Source organism: Pagrus pagrus, assembly GCF_965226575.1.
Source record: "Pagrus pagrus genome assembly, chromosome: 7".
Lineage (NCBI taxonomy): Eukaryota > Metazoa > Chordata > Actinopteri > Spariformes > Sparidae > Pagrus > Pagrus pagrus.
Window position 1 is genome coordinate 5,572,584 of NC_140191.1, and position 24,513 is coordinate 5,597,096.

Below are 24,513 nucleotides of genomic sequence, written 5' to 3' on the forward strand. Positions count from 1 at the left end.
CTTACTGTATTTTTGTCCTACTAATACATCACACCTACACTTGTCACATGAGCCTTCACTGTACTGTGAAGTGTGAAAGTCTGGATTACAGTATGACACCTTAATTGATCACTGACATTTCCTTTGTTTCCTGGTAATATTTAAGTATATTATACCATTTTGCCCATTAGCCTTCCTGTAATCTTTCATCTTATTTGGTAGTTCTACATTACATGCACTACTTATTTTAATTTAAAATGTAGTTTTCTTCATTATGAAGTGTGAGGAATGATTCTGTAGTTTAAGAGACAACTTGGATTGCTCACATTTACATGTGAACAAAGTAGAATTTTATATTCGGAGCGAGCTTGCACATTCAAAACAGTCCACGTCTCTCACCGTTGATTCTTGGTACTGTGTGTTAATGCACAATAAACATTATGTTGCCATCGGCTCTTTGCTAAATGCATTATTGTTCATTTGTTTTACAGTTCAATGGATAGGTGGAGTCAAACAGTCTCAGTGGTCAAAGAAAAGTTCTACTCGAGCTCACGATGCTCATGAGTCATGTTTTCTCGTTATTATGAACTATACAGACATTTCTTTTTCTGTATCTTTAATATCGACTGACAGACAGACAGACAGACAAAGACACACAGACAATTGCCATCTGTACAATGTGTGTGAACGCAGCTCCACATAATCTGTCAACTAGCAGGACAGTATGAAATGCAAACCAAAGCCAGTTTGCTCTCCACTGTCAACTGTGCTAAATGGCCTATGCGATGATGGATATCATGGGTGTAGCGCTCTATGTACAAACGGCTTTGTATACATTCAGATATGGTTTTCTTGGAACAAAAACTCTTAACAGTACTCGAGAATAAAGGCGGACCGTTTAAAGTAATGGTAGCCATTAAAGAACAGAATGCTACTGCCCTGAGTGCTGCGGCAGGCGGACACCCCGGGTGGAAAACTGACAGCCTAATGCAGCCCGGTTTGGCGGAAATTATGTTAGAAAAGGTTGAAGTCTTTTATTGGAAATCTTTTCTTGTTGATGTCGGTTGCTTAATTCAGGTTTCACTGGAAAGAAGAAAAAAAAACTGCTTAACACAGGCACACTGCACAAGTGTTCATACAGGCCAAAGGCTCTATTAAAAAAGCAAATGAATAATAAAAGAGAAGTATTTATACATTTTCATCATAATTATATAAACAAACAAACTTTGAGATGCACACAATTATAGATTAAATCTCACTCTCACCACTTTATTGCTAGCCCTTATACCTTGTATGAATTATGGGCCTGACCTCCAGTGTGTCCAGAACTGGCATTTGCCATAACCTGACACTAATCCTCGTTCTCAGAGCAATCGGTACGGCGTATCATTCAATCATGAGGATCTAGGTTTGCAACTATGTCGAATGAATACAGCTAACACTACTATAATTGCTCGTCCCTCTTAGCTAATGCTTCTAAAACCTTGAAAGTGTAACCGAGCATCAGTTATCATGATATTTTGTTACTAAGTATAACACATAATTGTTTCCACAGTTACCTCCCCACTGTCCTCCGCAGGAAACTCGTAGGAACCCAAGGCTAGTGCTAATGTGCTAATGCTGCTGACTGTGCAAGCAGCTCTTTATCACCCATTTTTACATGTCTTGTTAGGCAGCACCCTCTAGAAGATGTTCACTTCTATAAAAACGCTGCAAGCATTAAGCAAAATCGTCTACATGCTATCAACTAGAGCCTTTAAGATGTTTCTTTACTGTTTTGTGTCTGACAAAAACAAAAAAGAAGGGGGAAAAACAATATTGTTTATTTATTTAATTGTTGGTTTATCACACAGGGACATACATTACTCACACTAATAAATATTGCTAGGATTACACCAGAGTGAGCCAAAAGGCCATTTTTTATCTGTAGTCCCTGAACAAATGTTACATAAAGTTGTCACCCTAAAGAAGAATATAGAATAAAAGGATCTAAAATTTAAAAAGTTGAGTTGGAAAAGGATACAAGCATGCAGAGCAATAATAAAATGGGTTTTAATGTAAGTTAAGATAATATATGATAGAAAAGTAAAGCACACCAAAGGTTGTGATCACGGGAGGTAGACTTGAAAGGAGGAAAAAAGTTGTTGCAGACTCGGGCCTCATTTGCATTTCTGCTTTATGGTGATGGCGTTACAGCCCTCTGGCCGTCTTTAACATTGTTGATCTTGAATAACATGTGGAGCCAGACAGTGTGACACTTTTCTTCCTCCCATTAAGTAAAGATAATATGTACCATACATAACCATGCTTCATTATCAGGCACTTATTGAAATGTGCAACACAAAAGAAAATAATACACAGAGCTAGAAACTCATACGAAAAAAAATAAAGACAGAATCACTTGTAATCACAATGAAAGTCGTGTTCTTTGTAACATTTTAAAGGCTCACTTCCCACTTTGAACACTGGGGGGCACTGTCACATCTCTAGTCACAGAGGAGCTCCACAACTGTGCTCTTTGCATGAAGCCTGGAATACAATGGACCCTGTGATTGAACAATGTTATTACTTTACAGCAGAAATGATGAGACTCATTTAGGTTCCCTCAGTGATGTCTTTTTGTTCCACTCAACTCTCTCGTCCAATCAGCTGTCTGCCTGAGTCCTCAGCCACTCATGTAAGACCGATGCTTGCACAAACACCATGCTTGGCTGCCTATCTTTATAACACGTCTCACATTATGTGTGCCATTTCAGTCGTGCCACGGTCTTCCTGTGGGAACATGATGGTGCCCCGCGTGGGCCGCTTAAGCAACGAAGTAAAGTTACAGAACGTTAAGCACACATAATGTAAAGCTAAACAATAAACCTGTTGAAGTGTGTATTCATAGATAGATCTTCCCACGTACTTACATTGTTTCACTTTTTGGCAGGTTTTTAATCAAAGGCTAAAGCATGTTGGCACTTACTCTGTGGGTGATCATTACGGTCATTCAAGCCTCAGCGCCTGTCAGGATTGCTTCAAGATTTTTTGGCATTTGTTTGATTTCATTAACGTGCCGGAAGACTGGTGGAGCATCCACCCGACGTGAACAATCTCACTTTCTTTTGTTCTTTAATTCGAACCTCAGGTATCTCCACGGGTGTTTCAAAGATATCATTTACCAGTGTGACCCTCTTTTCCCCTCCAGCATTGAACCTATTTTCAGGGAAGGTGGTCTAATGCTGAAAAATGCCCTTCCAAAACATTGTTGCCGGGATCTAGATACACTTTGGCAGTTTCCACTCGCGCTTTCCGGAAGGGTGATTAAAGTCTAATGGGGCTCCTGGTGTGACGGCAAACAGAGGCAGGAAACCTCTATCTTTGAAAGACACATATCATTAATTTGCGGCCTGGAGTTAGATTGTCGAGGCGACGTCTGAGCGACAAAATGAGGGCTCCTCTTGAAACAGCAGCTTCAACCCCAAATGAGCGAGTGAATCCCCTGCTAGGCTAAAAATGACTTTGAGAAGAGCTCAATGTCATGATCACATTGTGTGGGGCTATAAATCTAATCACAGTATGTGGAGCTCTTCACCAGTAATTATGGCAACTCATCAAAAAATCAAGACATCCTTTGTCTGTCATTATCTCGCCCCAGCTTGTCAGTGAGTTATATTTTTGACAAGCATCATTTTTATTAGCATTTCATCATCTGGTTAAAATCACACATTGCAGATATTTCTCCTTGATTGTTTGCTACATATATTAACCAGTTGCCAAAATAAAATGTTGGCATTTCAAGTTTCTGCGAACCATGGATAGATTTACATTGTTTGCATGTATTGGCAGTACAGTGCCAACAATTTTTCTGGCGATTGGGTTCATATATTACATAATTACCTCCGCCGAAAAGGTTATGTTTGTGCCCGTCTCCCTTTGTTGGTTCGTCAGCAGGATTACACAAAAAACAGATTTCCACAAACTTGGATGGAGGATGGGTCTTGGCGCAGAACAGATCCCATTAACTTTTACTGCAAGTCCAGGAATTGTTACTCACTTTTGTTAACACTGCGAGACAGGGAGATTTTCCAACATTTTTGGTGATTTCTCAGGGAATAATGCATGGATCTTGATGAAAAAAATCAGGCGTATCAAGGTGGCTGTAGCTGTGAGTGAGTACAATTCGATGTGGATCCAAATAATATGCCAGATCTAGTGGATTTTAATGTTTTTATTTCATATTGGATTAGGCTTGATTGAATTAAAGGGGACTGTTGGGCCTTGGCAGAGGTATGTGCTCCACTGAGTGCCAGTTCTTCTGGTTCTTCGTGAATCTTGAACCTTGTCTTGATGCAGATGTTGCAGATTAGGTTGATTTAAGACTCCACGGCCATGCGTGTGGCTCTGTCAGGTTGTACTCTCTGTCGGCACAGCAGTGCTAACATGCTCACAGTAACAGTGTCAACACGCTAATGTTTAACTGGTATAATGCATTCCAGGTTCTCTATCTTAGTGAAGCATGTCAGCATGCTATCACACGCTAATTAGCACTAAACACAACAAAGCTGTTGCTAATAAGGTCGTCCGTTTTGGAAAAATGTGGCCATAAACCCAAATTTTGGACAAATTAAATCATTTGAACTGATGACTGTTCTTGATAAAAATTCAAGGGCTGTCCGAAGTTATTATTCATTTTCTGGGGATCACAAACAGCTGTACAAACTTTAATGGCAATCCATCCAACAGCTGTTGGGAAATTACCGACTGGACCAAAGTCGTAGTTTGACAGACAGACGCTGTTTGCAAGGCTAAAAAAATATCTTAATATTTTCTGTGCAACAGCTGCGTACTGCCCTCCAAACAACACTTTTCATCATAGTTTTGTCTGCATCCTTGAGAAACAGATGCTAAGGCCTGTTAAAATAGCTGCCATTGTCAAAAACTCTCATTCAGCACGATCCTGAATCAGTGACCCGGCTGGCTCCTGCTGAAATGGAGCCAGATGGATTTTGGTAAAACAAAAACAAAAAAAATCTGTCATATCATTCTTGTCAATGAATGTGGCTCAAAAGAGGCTTCAGTAAAAAATACATTCAAACTGAACATGCTGCAAAACATGAACTTCACTCAGTTAATCACTCAGAGACAAAAACAACAAAATTAAAAGACTAATCCTCACGACTTACAGCCTATTAACCCAAAATCACCTATAGGGACAATATGTTATTCGTTCAATTATAGCGCATGTTGAGAAATCTTGTTCTCTCTGTTACATTCCATTCTCATTACGCCCTGAACGCAGCCTTTTTATCTAACCTTGACTCATTTTGACGAATGCTGTTTCAATCCCCCTCTCATCCCAACCATCTTTAGGATTTTATAACTAACTCCTTGTTACTCTGCGTTTTTATTTCTTATCTCAAGCTTTAGGCAAGTCAAAGCACTCTCTCTATATATACCTGTTTGCTTCATTAAACTTCAGAACATTACTAAACTCTGCTTTTTAGTGCTCTTTGCCTCTAGAAATCTAATTCAAAAGTGTGTATCACATGACCCTCCTCAGCAGCTGGTCTGTCATCGTGGAGATTATTTAGTGTTATCACATGATCTAATCATTTGGTAATAGGGCAACAGTTCTTTCACTAGTTTTGTTTCACTGGCTCAACTTCTCAACTCCTCTGAAGATGTAGGTGAGCCACCGGTCAACCCTTTTCACCCACCAGGATCCAGTCCAAGCCTTAAGCCTCTCTCCAGACACAAGGGTCAGTGTGTCACGTGTCCTCAAAACAAAGCATGAAACAGCAAACCAAACAACCATGCCTGTTGAAATTGTTGTCATCATCAGCCTTTTCCTTTTGTCCATTCCAGCTGAACTTGAACTTGAAGTTGTAAACAAAAAACTGACATCACCTTTTAAGTTGCGGTTCGCTAACAGTCACACGTCCAGCTGATACAACGTTAGCATTCATTTGATACCGTGTTTCTGACCATCTGATGACTGTAGGTCCAGTATTTACTTTCCTTTTTAGCTTTATTTTGGTCACCACCAACTCTTGAGGAAAATATCTGGTTTGTCAGCAGCTAATTGCTCTCCAGCTAGTTGCTAACTATGTTTGTCTGACATTTGGTGCTGGGCAGGTTGTGCAGCTACAGTGGACTGAAGAGTGAACTAAATATTAAAGTTGCGGTCTGTAAAACATGTAGTAATGTGATCCATTGTTAAAGAGGAAATAGACAACTTTTTTTCTTTCCCCCTCCTAGCGTTTCCCTTGTCACAAAGATGGCTTTAGCAGGTTGGCTACCGTCCAAAGCAAAAAACCAACCGTAAGAATCCCAATTTGACCTAGAAACTGCGATCTCAGTGCTATGAAAAGGCACAATAAAACACCAGGTTGTATTGATAAGAAGTTTCTTTTGTTACCCTAACCCTAACCCACCTCTAGTCGCAGTGGCACATATCAACCAGGGGAACAGGCTTTGTCTGGCACTCTCCATTGAGTGAATGCCTATCCGTTTAGTGTCTGTTTTCCATCAGCGTGGGGAGTTTCCACAGTTATTCCAGTTGTTCCACCGTTTTCTGGGGATTGCGACTGGGGAAAACAATGCCTCCTCCTGTTTTGGTTGCGGCAGACTTGCTTTCTTTGTGCTGTAATTCGACTGACATATTTTGGAGAAAAGTCTAACCTGGTGGCTGACTGAATAGCACAGTGAAAGTGAGGTTTACAGTAAACAATCTGTACACAGGTGGTGTCATTTTTCTACATCCATTACACTGTCTTACAGTATTTACCTCAGAATGATGCGTTTAGGCAAAGAAAAGTTGTCTGTTGCCAGATTTCCTCTTAAAATATCAATTGCAGAAGCCTTTAGATCTGAAATGGTGAAAAATATTCAACAATCAACACAGTCAGCAGGAAAGAAACCCAGCCGTGGTCAAACCAAACAGCCATTTACCGTATCCATCAATAGACTTTCGGCATAGCAGACAGTTAATGGTTCAGACTGACAGTGATGGAAACTTCTTCCTGAATGCAGATTTGCCTTCCTGTGTTCGCCTCCAGCAAGGATCCTCTGTACCAACATGGATCTCTGCTGCTGCTGCTGTTGTTGTTGTTGTTGTTGTTGTTGAGGTAGTGGAAGTTGCTGTCTTGGTGTAAATCACAGTTTATGTATCAGAGGTCTGCTGCTTCTCCAGAGTGGTGGTCCCTCGTACAAACCGGCTTAAATAATGAATACGGAGCTATAGGGGGTCCCGACCCGGACGTATTAAATATGCATAACCACTACAGAGCGAAGTGAAGTAGTGAGAGACTCACATGCACACACACACATGCACACACACGAGCGCAAACACACACAGCTACATCCAACAAAACAACCATCATACACTTTTTTAGTCGAACTTATCACCAGCTCCTGAAACCTTTCCTACAGAGCGTGTGTGTGTGTGTGCATGTGTGTGTGTATCGACTATGTGGCAGTCTACTTCTTTCTTCCTCTCCGGCACAGTCTCTCAAACAAACTATTGATTACAATTTCTATCCGCCAATCTTTCTGTGGTCCTTCACTCCCTAAACAACACCCACCACCACCGCCATCCTTCCTCCTCTCTCTCTCTCTGACTCTGGTATTTCCCAGCGAAGCCCCCTCCCCACCTTCCCCTCTGTCACCCCCCTCATCCTCCCTCCCTCCCTCTCTTCCTCTCCCTCCCCCCTCCTCCTCCTCCTCCTCCTCCTCCCTCCTCTCCTCAGATGGATTCTTCAGTCAGCCGAGTGGAACTGGTGCGGCTGCTGGAGAGATAGGCAGAGAGGCAGAGAGGCTGTGCTGAACAGACGCTGGGTCAGAGCGCTCAGTTGCTTCAGACAATCACAGGGGAGCGACAGAAAGACACAGGAAAGAGACACACACAGAGACAGAGAGAGAGAACAGCGCACAGAACAGAGAAAAGCCAGAAAAGGGAGGGAGAGACAGGGGAGGGAGGTAAATATGTGACAGGATGTGGTTTCCCTGAGCTTGCAGAACATCGGTATACAGGCATACTTTGAGCATGACCTAAACACACCGAGCTTACAAGTGTGTTTGAGCTCCGTTAGGTGGCGAGGGGGGAAAGACGAAGCAAAACCGCTGGAGCTGCTGCCGCCGCTGCTGCTGCTGCTGCTGCTGCTGTGTCCGTAGAGCTGACAGACGCTCTGGTTTCTCTGCTGCCTGCAGGAGGATTGTGTTTCTTTTACAGCCAAAGCCAGCTCCACGGCAACCTCAGTCAGCTGGTCGGACAGGATCTGAACCCCCGTTCCTCCATCCTCTCTTCGTGCTGGTCTCCTCCCAAGTAGAATGCGTTTGTCTGCTGGAAGCTCTGGTCCAGTTGGTGCCTTCGCGTCCAAGCAGTGAACTTTTCAACGAGATTGTGAAACAGGTAAGTTCGCTGTTTGTTTGTACTTCCTGCCAGATGTGTTACTATGCTCCCTGGACGGCAGCCACTGTAAACTTGGACTGGCGTGTGAGGGATTGTTCACCGCAAGAGAGTTTGGCTCATTAGACGTCGCCGCAAGCCACAAGTTTGGCTTTTTTTTTTTTTTTGAGCGGCGTGTTCGACGAGAAAGCTCGAATATCCACTGTACCACACAGATTCACATGCTTCACACACTCTGGCCATTCATCATGCACATCAATAGGTCTGCTTGTTTTGAAGTCACATGCGTGATGGATGGAAGAGAATGTCAAAAATGTCTACTGGATCCAATCACAGACTTGAACCCTGACAGTGCTTCAAGATGTGTCCGGCGTACAGTATCACACCACTCCCACCGGTGAGGGGAGAGACAGGGGAGTGTGAGATTTGTGAGCTGTATCCACGAAGGGTGAAAAGTGTGGGTTTCCCCTGCGTGTTTGTTTCCTCGCTGTGCAGCATGCGTGCCGTTACGTCCGTGTCTGTCTGCGCAAGTGACTGTTTACACGCTTAGCCTATGCGCTGCGGTACATGAGTTCACCCAAGCATGCGTGCGGCTACGAGACGAGGAGAGGAGGTTTTTTAAAGGGAAAAACAAGTTGAGCGATGGCAGGAGGTGAAGGAAGGGCGGGGGGATGTCAGGGAGGAGGAAGACGAGGGCATGAGAGAGAGGAAAAGCCGGGGGAAGAGGAGAAAAGAGTGTGTGTGTGTGTGTGTGTGTGTGTGTGTGTGTGTGTGTGTGTGCGTGTGAGAGGGAAAGTGAGTGAGAGAGCTCCGTCTGACTGAACTGCTGTTAATTAGTTCCAGCTGGTGAGTTGTGGTGCGTCGGGCTGCGTTAACTCTGCTGTGTTGGTGGGTCAGGAGTTCTCTCTGTCTCTGTCTCTCACACACACACACACACTCACTCACACACAGACACACACACAAGGAAACTATACACAGATAAACACAGGTACAAAAACATCTTTTAAAAAACATCACCCAAGGCGTACAGCATATGGGCAGCAACCAAAACTCAAACACTGAAACACAATATGCACAATATCAAACACAGAGATACACAAAGAAAAACATAAAGCGCACACAAATTTAAACAAAAAGGCAACAGATGTAAAATGCGTGACACACAAAATAAACACGTATAAATACAACACACACGTTAACAGACTCGCCGACAAACACACACGTGCACAGGGGGGAAAAAAAACAGCCATGTGCTCGGTGTCAAGTGAGCATATCAAAGGGTTAGCGTAGTGGATACATGAAACATGCAATGAACACATGTGCCGACATGCAGCACATGCACATGACGTGCACGTGAACAGGAGGAGCACACATGCAGACACATGTTAAACACACACATACACGCAGGAAAACACTCCTCCCATGTGGCTCCATCATGCTGACCAAATGTGGAAGCGATTGTCGTCTGGGCTTCTCTACGTTACAGCGTCACCTGGGACCATTATGCAGGGCAAAAGGTGAAGAGGCCATTACCTTAAAGGGCTAATTCACCCAAATTACAATTAACATATTTTCATACTTATCTCTAATGATATGTAACCATGTAGAAAGTTTTGGCTTTATTTGCCAAGGGTTGACATAGTCATCTCTGTGATTTGTGTCTCCAAACCAAAAACAATGGAGGTGAGTGACACTGAAAAATGATTTACCACTTTCTAACTTTATCAAGATTTTTAGTAATTATTTTCTTCTGCTGTATACATTTCTCATAAGCGGTGTTACGCACTACAAGAAGTAACGTGTTACAGTAATATATTACTTTAAGTGGTATCAGAGTTATATAATGTGTTTCTAATAGGGTTTTCTGTAATATAGATATAGAAACTAAGTCAGGTAACGCATTACCACCCCCAGATAGCAGCTTGTTTTGGCTCATTCATGCTAAACATGGTTAGATCAGTTGGATTATGCACAATTCAATCCTTCAGTCAAGAACTGACGAGTATTTGTGCCCATTCTTGGATAATTTATATGATTATATGATGATAAATGATATGTTTTGAATGATAGTTAAAGGTTTTATAGGCAGTAGTGATCAGGTTAATCCGAGGCTACAATATTAACCTCTTCCATTTGTAACGCCCAGTCGTCCTTCTCCAGTCATTTTGGTGAAAGTAATACAAAAGTAGTGTAATGCATTACTCTGCACAGACAGTAATATTGTAAAGAAATGCATTACTTCCAAATGACAGTAACTAGTAATGTGTAATACATTGCATTTTAGATGTAACTTGCCCAACACTGGGTATAAGTCATCAATAAGAAGCATGCACAGGTTGCCATGTTGTGACGTCTCTCTGGCTGGTGTTTATCCTCCTGCATGACATTTCCTCTGACCTTCCTCCAACGGACCATTCACCCAAAACAAGACCAGAATCGTTTTTTATTATGAAGTTATCAGAAAATAGGTTCAGAGTTTTTGAAGGTCTGGCTGTGAGGTGAACTCGTCCTATTGTAATGTAAGGGATTGGAGGACAAATGTTCACAGTCCTTGTTCTGTTTGAAATTGCATTCTTTTGTTCATCTGTGGATAACATGAGGCTTCAGCAGTCTGGTTCAGCCATATCGAGTGAATATCTTCCAGTCTTTTCAATATGAAGTTTCAGCTTTTTAAAAAAAAAATTCCCTGACAAAGCTTCTGTGCTGAGATGCAGTCGAGGAACTGTGAAAGAAATAAGGAACCTATGCACTAAAAAGACTGTAACCGTGAAAGATAACTACATGATTTGGTTGATAGAGACTTGTAACAGCTCACCTCGTCCTTTGTGGTCATGCATTAAAAAGGATCGCTTCATGGCCAGTGTGGACAGGAGGAATGATTACAGAGATCGATAGCTCTGTAACGTTTGTACACGTGGGCAGATATTTTATTAAGATAGACTTAAAGTATCTGGACATAACCTTTAATGTAGACCTTTAACATTCAACTACAGATGAGATGGATTGCTGTGAAAACCTTTTATTGATGATTTATTATCATTACTAACCTTTAGTGACGGCTTGTTAGAAAGTGAAAAACTGACGAGTCTTTATTAATGACGTTATTAACATTTGCTCCACAGAACTGATGCTTTTTTTTTTTAAGGAAGCGAGATCCATTGACCTTTATTGTAGATTCATGACCTTTTATTTATGACATATTAGCTTCAACAAGGATAACTCAAACCCAAAACTAACTGCGTCGCACAAAATCAATCAGGTAAGAGAGAAAATCTTTGTAATTTGGGTGTAATGACTCTTTAAGAATCACTCCAGGACTGTTTTCTTTGTATATCAAAAATTGAAACAAACAAATCTGTCAGCTCCAACATACAGTAGCAGTCACAAACTGTCTCTGAGTTTTTCAGATGTTACTCTCTTTTTTACTTTCAGCCATCAGTTTGTGTATTTTCTGAGTCTGTGTTGATTTTCTTTTCGCCCCAGTCTTTTAGCAAACATGTATTTTAATCAACTTATGTTTGCTATCTGATCCGGGCACAGCGAATCCCCCTGTGTGGTGTGAAATTTGATTAAGGTAATTGGCAAGCGTTGGCTTGTGTAAACTGTAATGTGCACTCCTCTCCAACTCAGTACGTATAGACAAACACCCACAGAGCGACTCAACAAATACCAGAACATTCTATACTCAGACAAATTTAGGGTACATCTAATTGAAAGCGGGTTATTTTTAAGCCACTTCAATTTCATTCGACTTTCATTTCATGCGGCGCCTGTTTGCTGCTGCAGGAAACTCACGCAAGGTTCAGATTTGGGACATGATGAAATATAAACGTACGAGTGATTTGATGCCAGAATAAGTAGCTGGAAGGTGATTTTCTGCTCTTACAAAATCAAAACAAGTACAAAAATTAGTTGGCTACACACCATAAGTCTTTGGTTGACAGAGTTATCTGTATCTCTGAGATATTCGATGCTTGATTCCTGGTATTTTTTCATGGTTTGGTGAATTTTGAATAGAAACTGAACAGAAATCAGATTTGGCATCCTTGCTGGCAGTAATATTAACCTTGTGCAGTAAACATGGCTGAATGACACACTGGTGAATAAAGCGTGAGTTTTGCAGTTCTCATGACAGGGTGTCATCTTGATTGCAGCCTCCGCTGCATGTCTCACATCGTTTCCCTGTGAAATGTTCAGTTACAAGATCTCGGGCAAAGATTATTTTCCCTCACTCCCCTCCTAGGTGACAGCGATCGTGCTTTTGATGATACTAAGTTATTCAAGCCTCTGGCATTGCCCTAGACCTGAGACGGCATATTAGGAGGAGTCCTCCAGGCGAGACGGGAAACAGAAGAGCCAATCTTCAGCCAGTTGTGTAGTAGCTTAGCCTCGAAGCGAAGAAGAAGAAGAAAAAAAAGGATCCCCCTTGATATTTCTATAAGGCAAATTGACTCCCGTTGTAATGGGTGGTCAAGAAAATTGCAGTCGTATTGATTGGGTAATGTTCAACACGAACTTGTCGATACGGTGTCTGAAAACCTAAGAACTTGGCTTCGGCTGGCTTTAATAAAAAATGACCTGCCTGGAGCAAGTTCACAGAAAGCAATGAGTCACTCACGGGAAATCTCTTGAAACCCCTTCGTGTTTTAGAGGAAAAATAGCAAAGGAGGCAACCGGAGACTTTTTCTATTTTTAACCAAGTATTTTTCTCTCCTGCTTTCCTGAAATGACAAACAATCCCTCTTTCACCATGTTTCTTTGGCTGCAGCTAGGAAACAACCGGCGTAGTGTTTGTGCAGGTTGGGGCTGAGATAATGCTTCGCTTTTTCACTTGCGAGAACTGTACAAATCCCAGCGTGGATAGATTATGCACAGCAAATCAAACTCATGACTGTCAGAGACACGCAGGAGAGGAGAGGAGAGGAGAGGAGAGGGAACAGGAGGACATGGAGTGTTTGCTCCTGCACATGGAGGAGAGGAAAGAAGGGGGTCGGGTCCCACTGATGAAGAGGGGCGAGAGCTTATAGCGACCAGAAAAAGAGAAGAAAGAAACTGACAATGAACGAGAGAGAGGTTGAGAAAGATTGGTGCCTATTATTCTCCTGAGAAGGGAATAGTCATAGAGGGGTTGGTTCCCATGGCAATAGCTCCCTCAAAGCGTTCGTGAGTGTGTGTATTTGTGTGTGTGTGTGTGTGTGTGTGTGTGTGTGTGGACGGACTGTAACCGGGCCTTGAGACCGTACCGAGACGAGGTTGGTCGAGGCTGTAGCGAACCCAGAGAGCCTCCCAGAGCCTTGAAGCGGCGGAGAATCTCAGACAGACACCATTGTTTACTCGGCTGTTCTCTCCACCTCACTCATCACCCCTCATCTTCCATTTTTTTTTTTTTTTTTCTCCATCGTGCTTCGCCATTATGTATCGTCCTTGGGCATTCAGAGCAAATCTAACAAATTCAGTGAGTAAAAAACCAATTCCACCTCAGGCACCCGTGGGCTCCTTTGCAGCAGGGAGTGGGTAATGGTTGAGACGTAGAAATGTCTTTTGCTTGTTCGTAGCATCTTCAACATATAAATGCTTTAAGGGCTCATCACATCATCATGCATTGACTCACAATACTTAAAGCTCTGTCTCCTTTGAGACCGTTTCACAGTAAATGCCGATTTTACATATTTCACCAATGTCCAGTTCGTATAGGATGTAACAAAACTTTCCTAAAAACTATTTCAACAGCACACTGGATGTTACACGAGCATGAAACGATAAAGAAACTGATGCATTTTTATCTTAACAATAGTGGAAATTGTTATGTTTCTCAATCCACCATAATCTGTGAGCATCAACCAGAACATGTTTGTCTACAGAGCCCCATCACATGTGAATTCTGACCTTCAGGGTGTCGCTGCTGTTATCTATTGCTATCACATAGATATTTTAAAGGAATTTTAATTTAAATCATTCAAAAATTGAACCAACATTTTCAAGAGATTGCTGTTATGCCAAAGACGTCTATGTCTACGATAGTAAGCATGCTAAGCAGCTAGCCTGTCTCATAGTTTGATACTATAAATGAAGCTTAGCCTTAGTTCATGCAGGACACTGAAGTTATCTACACAGCTGTAATGCCCCAATGTAGTCTAATAAGTAAACTTAATTAACTTAAATGTCAAGAAAATGTCACCGAAAAACACAACTGCACCTCGTGGCATCTGTTTGTCTCAAAGGCAGTCATGTTCGCTGGGATGCTGCCCGCAGAGACACTTAGCTGCACAGCTAAGCGAGCTCACTTGCTAACGGCAGCTAGTTGCTACAGCCAAAAATAGCTACAGCAAAGAGTATAGCGAGCAGCGGTTAGCTTATAGTTTTGGAGCTACCTTCAGCAGGTGGCCATATCTTACAAATTACACCTTCAAAGTAATACTCTACTGATATCCTTTGTTTTAAACATCACATTTGAGCCCGTGCATGTTAACACGGGCAGCTCAGATTCACTACAGTTGATGGAGTTCACCCGGTTTCATGGTGAAAAGCGTAAAAGCCTTTTTAGGAGCTTTTCAAGCCACTCATGCATCATAATCCACTTCGTCTCTGTCCTTTTGTGTGCTTCTATGGTCCACAAAGTGATATTTTAACCAAAAATCCCCAAATTTTTGCTAAAGAGATAGTTTGTTTGCTGCCTGCCAGCTAGGTTAGCTTTTTATGTCTCATACTCACAAGTAGTGTAAGCAGGAGTGGAGTAGGTAAACAGCTAACTGTGCCAGTGACGGTGTATTCAACCACATGGGACTAACATACTTTTCAAGCCCACAGGCAGACAGGACTATTTTCAAACCATAACCGTTTAAACCCATTTAATAAAATGCTCCTGTCAACAGTATGTACAGCACATGTAGCTACACACTGCAGGCCCCTCTCTTAAAAGGACTGTATAATCACTAAAGGTTACAGCGTTTACATCCTGCCTCAGGGTCCATTGTTTTTTTCTCTCTCTTGGGTCCGTCCTTTTTCCATCCTCTCTGTCCTGCTTGTGTGAAGATTCAAGGTGGTAAGGACGGAAGGAAGGAAGGATGGAAGGAAGGAAAGAGTGGGGGGTTTCCAAATGGTGTTAACATTTCCACCCGAAGCAGCAGAGAGTGAGGCTGAAGTTCAGAGGGTTGGAAAACGATTTCTTGACCAGACGTAAGGATATTGGACTCATCGGCTGTGTGTCTTGTGACCTTTTCCACAAAATAGGGTTGTTTGTAAGTGCTTGTTCCAGAAAGAAATAGCTCATATGAGCGTTTTCTTCTTCGCCAGATCTAAGGTCTGGGTAACTGTAGGCGAGTGGTGCTTTCACTGCTGTCCTGGTTGGTGTGAAAGCAGAACAAGCACAGGATTTAATCACAGCAGCTATAACTTTATCATGAATTCATATGCTAAACTACTGTTAAATCCATCTGCTGATGGTGAACTGTTAAGACAGCCATCTTCTGATCTGTAGGCCACAATATGTGTATAACCATATTTATGCAAGGTCATCTGGTAACCATGGTTACAGCTGCGCATGTCAGCACATGGGAAACATGGGGACTTTCCCTGATACACCTGAAAGTAAAAATGCTTAGAAACAGAAGTCTGTTGAGCTTGAGTCATACTTGTCTCATTCAATAGTGCCCTGTACTTGCATTGTTTGTAATGGCCAGCAAGGGGTGACTAACCTGGTTGCAAAAGAAATCCAATTGTACGTAAGCTTAATGACCCCACTTCTCACTGAATTTATCACCTCAGTAAACAGTTTCCTAATCAGTTTTTGTGATCTCAATCACTATAGTTTCAAGTCTTCTTCAACACAGCATGGTGTTCATATTATACATTTTGCTCCTATTTAGAGTAAAATAAAGAATAAAGCAGGGTTTAGGGCGTGGCTACCTTGTGATCAACAAGTAGGCACCATAGCGTGTCCTCGGGCTCTCAGTCAGATCCAATCTCAGCCCAGTCGGCAGGATATAGTGTTAACAGGTAACATTGCCATCCATATTTGTCGTGTCAAAAGCAGCTAGTTTTATACAGGAAGTCAGACCCTCTCCATTCGTGGTTGTGGTGACGGAAACATGTATTTTGAGCCAAACCATGATGTTTCTTTAACCATAACCAAGTGGTTTATGTGCCTAAGCCTAAGAAGAGCATGAGCACAGTGTTGTGACACGAGAGAAACAGAAAATTCAACCTAAACTGACCAAAGTTAAGTTGCAACATAGTGAAACTCATAAGTCATCTGTGGTTTTGCAGAAACGTACTGTATTTATTTGGGCGACTGGGTTGCCAATCAGGATATCCTCCTGAGCCTCCATCCTTTTTGGTTAAATGTGGTCAACTCTGGTCCCAAAAAAACAACGAAGGCAACAGACGCATTGCCAGACTTGAGACTGGTAGTCCACAAGGAATGGGTGACATCACAGCGGTTGCGTCCACTCGGTTCATTATTAAACAATCTATTGTGGTTACCCAATAAACCATACAGTAACTGCCCTCCATTAATTATTACTTTATTATAGTTTATATGATCCTGGGAACATAGGAGCCCTTTGAGCTGACACACCCAGACGACCTATGATGTCAATATTACAGTAAAGATGACCAGCTGATTTCAGATATGTGTGGGAGAACTGAAACTAAGTGGTGCCGCCATTTAAAAAGCGGTCGATGTTTGTCAGACTGTGGAAAAGTTTCTCAATCTTTCAGCTCTGGCAGTCCTTCAAGTTGTACATTATATTATAAAACGGGTCAGATGTTTGCTAAAATGTAGGTGTATAGTGATCACGAACAGCAGGGATCAATCTTCACAATCCCCACTTTTCGATGTAGACAGGAAGTTAAGAGACACAATAACGGAGTTGAAGCACGTTCATTTCTGAAACACATAAGGTCAGAAGATATATGATCCCTCCAACTCCTTCCCTTTCTTGCGGCAGTATGTCGTGTTGCTTTAACCTTTGTTGCACGCGTCTCAAATACTATTTAAGAAATGCTGTCGTTTTTCTCAGAGGACACAATCGCAGGTTTCTTGTCAAGAAAACATACTGTAAACATGTGTCCTCTGAAGCATTTCAACCAAAAGACTCATTTTTTACGTGGTGGTCCCTGATCCCCTGACTCTACCCTTCAAAATAAAACTATGGATGATACCGGATCAGCAGTACCCACCACCAAACTCAGCCCAGCGCTCCACTTTACTTGTCAGATTAAAAAAGATCAAAAAGTCAGAAAAAAGGCAAAGAGGGCGATAAAGCGTGAGGGAGGGAGAGAAAAGGAGAAAGTGGGCTTAAAAGGGAGACTACATGGAGGGGAACACAAGAACACAGTGTCCTAATTAATGTCTTCCTCCATTAATCCACTCTGAAGCTTCCCATGCTGCTGGGTTTGATCTCAACGTTGCTATCAAAGCCTGGAAACACAGTCTTGTAATATGGGGAAGATCTCAGACAGAATTAAGGGAAAATCATTCAGCGCAGTCTTTTCTTGTCCCTGTGATGTCTAAAGTGCAGGTAGGACTCTGTGTTTTCTCCTTGATGTAAAAGTCATGGCTGTGAAGTTCAAATTCCTCTTCAGAACATTTAAAGCTCAGTGGAGCAGTGGATCAAATGACAACATCACGAGGAGGCTAATGCTTGTAGTGACAAACACACAAATAATGATCACCCGAGTACGCATCTCTGCCTTTTAGCCTCTTATAGCTCGTTGTTTTGGTTTGATGATGGCAAAAGTCTGCTCTCGACCTAAAAATGCTCTGATAAACCAACTGTGCGCTATTAGCTGAGCACCAAATGGGATACAGCACCAAATGGGATACAGATAAGATTAGCGACTTGCTTTAGGTGAAATCCAGATGTTGTTCGTAGGAGGAACACGTGTTTTTAGTGAAAGAAACTCTGATGAACCTGTTTGTTAGTGCATAACTACAAGTCAACATTTTTTATTCAACTTATGTAACATAAGTTACTTTGGAAGTTATTTCAGCTCAACCATGATCTTTTCCTAAACCTAACCAAGTAGTTTTGGTGCCTAAACATACCCAAATTTCTAGCTAGAGGGGTAAGCAGAGTGTCAAAGTTTGAAGTTTTAAGGGCCACTCAGCAAGCTTCTGTATTTGGAGTGAGAACATGTTGGCCTATAACTAAGTTATAACTAAGTTAGCAGCTAGCTTGTGAATATAACGGAGCATTTGGCAGCTAAAGAGCCAGATGGTTCCCTCAGGAGGAGATGGAGACCAAAATAGAGCTAAAAGGAGAGTTGATATTGAACTTAAATGTTACTTAAATGTTAGGCGACCGGAAAAACAACTTGAAATTATGCTAATGTTGCTCCATGTCTTCTAGCTGTGTAAATAAGCACGATAACAACTTTATAAGGTGATAACATGCCACGGATTTGTGATTTTAGTGTTCTTCTGCCACAAAATCAATGATTCCAGCTTTAAAAATGTGCTAAATCCCCAGAAAAGCAACAGGCAAAGACCCCAGTGACCAATGAGAGCGCAGAAAACAAAGCAAACCTTGAACTGACAAACTGTTGCTGATTGACAGATACAAAGCAAAATGGCACAACATTCAGCACAATACAAAGTGCTGTGGGATGTTTTGGTTGCTAGGGCCAAAGCTAAGTGCATCCTAACTACAACAAAGCATCTGAACATCAATGTCAGACTTATGAGTAGGAAATCCCATCGAATAAAACCTCTTATCGAATAAAACCTCAAAAAGCCATTAGCGAGAGACAAAAGATAGAACAAAATGGCAAGAGGATCGTTGCTAATTCAGCAAAAGGGAAATCAATGGCCCCCTTCCTGTTTTTTCTGGAGCTACCCAGCGTCTGTGTACCCAGAGAAAAATCCCTCAGTCCCTGCCTGTCAATCTCCAAAAAAAAAAAAAAAAAGCACTACGGTGTGGAGGAGCTGAGGCGGGGCGTGTGGAGGCTGCCGGAGCTCCGGCCTCAGAGGAGAAGGTTCGAGGCAAGAAACAGTGACTCGAAAAAAAAAAAAAATCATAAACATCTCACATTTCCTTTGTCAGTTCAGCTCTAAAAATACCCGAACTCGACTCACTTCGCCTCCTCTCTGGTCTCAAGGAGCTATGCAAATATACAAGCCCCTCCATCTCTTTTCTCCTCCACTTTGTTTTCCTTCCACACCCCCTCCCTCAAAGCCGCCCCCCGTCCTATTGTTCTGAATACCTCTTCTCCATCTCTTGTAGACTACATGACAGAGCCTCGCCTTCCCTCTTGTTGTTCCTACTCTCTCCAGGGTAGGGGGAGAAATGATAAAAGCTATTTACAAGTAACTGTAGGCAACAGCGAAATCCAAGATGTGGAAAAATTCAAGCTTTTTCCTTTTCTTTTTTTTTCTTTTTACCCTGTTTTCTTTGATGGCAGAGCCACTTGTGATGCTGCGTGGTGAACTGCAGCACAGTGCGGCGCAGTCCTGAGCGACAATTTAAGGGAGGACTGAAGCGCTTTTAGGGACTTTGACTATGCCGGCTTCTGCAGATTGTGTTTGGCTTTTTTCTTGTTCTCAAAAAAAAATGGAAGCAAGACATCAGTCCTTCTTGGCACGTGCTGAAAGGCAGCGACACAACTCCTCAGTACATCTCAAAACACCTACAAACCGTTTAGACGCTTCTGAAGTTTTCAAACAACGCGGGGACTCGGCGTGTTCTGGTATTAATCACAAGTCCATCAGCCTGCGGTCCGTTTCGGGGAGCTGCTCCGAGCCTTGTGGAGATATGATTGTGATGCACGTTAGGAATCATAAAAACCCAACAAAGACTTTTATGTAAGTGCCACTGGAAACACTGGCTTTCGTGACAGCCGTAATGAATCTCCTGCCTCATCTCTCACTCGTTCTCTCTCTCCCTTCTCCCTCGTTGTGTGTTGATCACCCCTTTTCTATTCAACAGACTCTAATTGCACGCTCTTTTTCTCTCCAGTCTCTACTCCCCCCCCTCCCTCCATGCATCCCTTTTCTGACGAACAATCTCCAACCCGGCCGCCCCCATTTCCTCTTTCTCTCTTGATTGATTCTCACCTTTTCCATTCTTGCCGCTCACCTCATTAACGGAGCCCCCGTCTGCTCGTTTCCTATTTTTCGCCTCCCACTCCTTCCTACATCCCGAAACCCCGCCGCCCCTCCTCACTTCCTGTCCTGTCGTCTCTGAAGCGGCGGCCGTCTCGGATTCGCAGTCTCCGGCCAAGGCCCCGCGACGTTCTGTAATTAGAACGAGGCATAATAGAGAGGGTTCCTCATCAGCCGAGGTGGACGGGGGAGGGGAAGGGGGAGGGCACCGCCGCCGCCATCTACCCATCCATCCATCCATCCTTGAGTTTAATCAGTGGCACACAATAGGATGTCACCTGCTCCCAGACGCGGCCGCTGGAGAGAGGCAGTGATGCTGTCACAAACCATTTGGGGTGAGGCGGCTCTTTAAGGCCTCCTTCTTCCTCCACGCTTGTCTCCGTTAATTTGGTCTCCCTGGGAACGAGGGAGAGGGAACCCGTGAAAAATCAAGCTCGTTTAATTGTGTTTATTTATTTATTTACAGACGCTTATCCGGCATGTTCTTCTTTATTGGTTTTTCCTCCTGGAGTCCCTGAGGAATCATGGATATGATGAGTGCGTGAATGTTTGCTTTCATCTATGTGTGCATAGGCGCCAGTATGTGTACAGTATGTCACAGAAAGCTCATGCTGGCCCTTAATCAGCTGTAACCAGTGTGGGAAAGTGGAGTGAATCAGTATGTTTACTCCAATACTGCAACAAGTGTTTTGACATACTTATACTTTACATTTTTTTAATTTTGTATTATGTTTACTAGACACTTACCGTTCAGTTACGCTGACGACTGACGAGTTTACATAAAAGACTTATGATTTGTTAATAAAATTGTAAGCAGTGTACAGAACGTAATACACAGAGATAAACATTCTGGAGCCACTGTCCTTGACAAGTACTTTATATTCTGATGCTTCAAGGTTGAAAATACAACATTCACTGCCACCAGATATGAGGCACTTGAGCGCCAGCATCTCAGACCAAAACAAATGCGAGCGTTGTTCATTCAATACAGTTGGAAAAAAAGAAGGAAAGTGACATCTGAATACACTCTGCTCTGTTCTGTATGGCCTATTTCGTTAGTGAGTGTTTTTGCAGTAACCCTCTCTTCTCCCCCGGCTCATGCTGTAGAAGATAAAATACATGTTGTGGTATCCCTGCACACTTTATCCAATCAGGACAGAGAACTCCATAAAGAGGTGATCCTGCTGGCTCGTGAACGCAGAAAACAGGATCGTCCTGTTTGTGTTTTGTCTTTTTTGTTCCTTTACACATCACAGCTGATCATTCTGCAGACCATGCAACAATCTTATCAGAGACGTTAACAAACTTTCTCTCTTCATTCTATCCATCACATACACATGTGCACCTGCTGGCTGCACACAGAGACACACAAAGCAACAATGAAACACTGTCTAAGTGTGTTTTGTCTGTTCTGCAGGGTCCGTGCACTGAGAGACAGACACACCGTGGAGCCATGGGCTGCGGGCTGCGTAAGATGAAGCCGACGTCGGAGGAGACCAGTCCAGGGAAGATTTACTCCACCTTGAAGAGACCACAGGTGGAGACCAAGGTGGGCGTGGCTTATACCTACCACTACCTGGACTTCCTCATCGGCAAAGATGGTAAGAATCTTTCATTATCTGCTTAAAAGCGGCACTAAATAATCTGTGATCTTAATTGGTTCGTTCTGCTGTTTCATCCTTATTTATGTGAGCGACCTGCAATCCTTTTCACTTTATTCAGAGTTTTCTCTTCCGAATAGAGTACAGCCCACCAAGTTGAGCACTAAAAGCCAGAAATCCCCAGTTACTATTGATCGGTTATCCCCACAGCGCCCCTATTGCTGATATGTTACAGTTATTTTGTGCTGCGTGGTCGTAAAAAACTGAATTATTGCCTCTTCCACATGCACAGTTGAAATCATATGAATAGCTCAGGGCCTTTGGCATTTTGCTGCATCATACTTCTGCATGATAGGAGGGCAGTGTGCCTCACAACTTCTGCAAGGGGGCTGATCTGCACTGCGATCTACAACCCTGTGCTGCGTGTAGTATTTTACTGAACAATGCCACCTCCAGCGTGATTAATCTGTCTACCCCCTCTAAATATGCCATTATACCTGCATATCCCCTGCAGGAAAAAAGGATTCAGATGCAGATCAGTCTTGTATATGGAATAACAGCACTCTGGCTGTAATTTTCATCAGGAGTTTCTTGTAATGATGGAGTGTTAATTAGCGCCTGCTCCCTGTATAGCAGCCACTGTTATAATTTCTTTTCTGACAATTAGTCAGTCAAGCTTTCACGTTGTGCTAATGATATAGAATTTTCCAGCCCAATCTACGCCAAACATCCTGCTGGTGGCCATCAATTATGCGTGGCACCGAGTCCGACTCGCTAGCAGGGGATGCAAACAAAGTAAAGCGCGGCCTGCTGGGTGATGTGTTCAAGGGCACGGGTTCGATCCTCACCAAACTACTGTGAGTGTCAGCTAGTTTTCAGGATGTTTCGGCGGCCTGACCGGCTCTGGTGAGCAGTAAACATGTAGAAAAAAAGTGAACTAAGATGTGGCTGTCGGTTTAACAGTCTGTGGCTCCCTGTGCTGTGGATGGAAATATGGGAATGAATCATTTCCCTTTTTTAAAGACACCATACCTCCACTCACACAGACACACACAGACGAGGCCCGGCAGTGCCCCCTCCTCTCCTTCCTCTCCTCAGTCTGAGGTGTTTATGAGATGGGAGGTGGGTGTTGTTTCCTGAGATGCCGAGACCTAAATTAACTGCCCGGGGGATTCTTTGTGTCTGTCTGTGTGTGTGTGTGTGTGTGTGTGTGTCTGGAGGAGCACTTATGTGTGTTTGTGTTGTCGTGTTTTCAACTTAAACGGACCCAATTTTCCACCAAAAGCAACTGATTTACCTCAAGAAGGCCGGTGTTTAAGTTAAGCTTTAACATTCAGATCCATTTCATGTCAGGTGAGGTTTGTTTGGATTGGATTGGATTATTACTTTAGGTTTAATCAGGTTGTGTCGGGTCACCTGAGGATAAAGTTAAGATATGTAGGATCGCTTGATTGAAAAGCATTGGCACAAACAGATTTTGGAGACTTTATTTGAAGCAGCTAAAATCAATATTTTTTGATAATTATGCATCAAACGACGTAACAACAATGTGATAATGTGAGAGAGGTCGCTTGTAGTGATGAACCTACAGAGAATTATCATCTGAGTCTGCATCACGGAGCTTCATCGTGAGTTTCATCTCACTGTTAAATGTGTCAGCTGCAACTACTCTCATATGATACGTGTACACAGGAGCGGTTTTGGTCGCGAGGTTACACCCTCCTACAAAAACCCCAACACATGGTGGCTGCACTTGATTGGACGAACAACACTTGATGGCTGTCTGCTCTGCGTTTCGTTTGGAAACTGATGTTATGAAAATAGTTTTTCTGAAGACATTTTAGGTGAGGAACAAGCCGTACAGTTAGCCGAATCAGTCTTCATGTAAACTCAATGATTTAATTCAATCATTCTTCTTAAATAGTTTTTCAGGAGTGCTGTGTGACACTGTGTGCCCCTGTGCAAATGAGTAGCAGGCAACGTGATGCCCTGTATCTCAAAACACAGTGCAGGACTGCATGACTGCATGGCAAGGATGTCTACATAGATGATGAACGGAAAATGTTGAAATGATGAATCCTGTGCATGGACAATAGTGTCATTTTCGGCTCCAGCAGGCTACCTGCTCATTGCCAAACAGCTGACAAACACAGTTTAGCATTTAAAGAGCCAGATATGTCCCTCAGGTGCTGGTAGAGACCAAAAACAGAGCTAACAGAAAGACGATATTGGACATCTGCAACTGTTTGCTTACATGTTCACCATATCAACTTAAAAGGTGATGATACGTCAATGCTGTGTTAAAAAAACTCTGTTACTGCAGGTAAAAAACAACCAGGAACAATTGAAGGCATCGCTTTTGGACCCTTGGGAAGAATGTTGTTATTGACTCCCATTTATAGGTGCAAATAGGCATGGCTGCATGCTGATCCTTGTAC

General features: G+C 42.7%; 1 protein-coding gene across 2 annotated transcripts in view; it reads left to right on the forward strand.

Moving 5' to 3' along the window:
• The first annotated feature begins 8,288 nt into the window (after positions 1–8,288).
• The window catches only part of rftn1b (raftlin, lipid raft linker 1b), a 119,587-nt gene continuing 103,362 nt past the window's right edge, over positions 8,289–24,513 (forward strand). For both annotated transcript variants that reach the window (XM_084358693.1, XM_084358694.1), the window contains exons 1-2: positions 8,289–8,374; positions 21,892–22,075. In XM_084358693.1, coding sequence (XP_084214819.1) covers positions 21,928–22,075 — 148 coding nt within the window. In that variant the 5' untranslated portion in view covers positions 8,289–8,374; positions 21,892–21,927. The remainder of the gene's footprint in view (positions 8,375–21,891; positions 22,076–24,513) is intronic.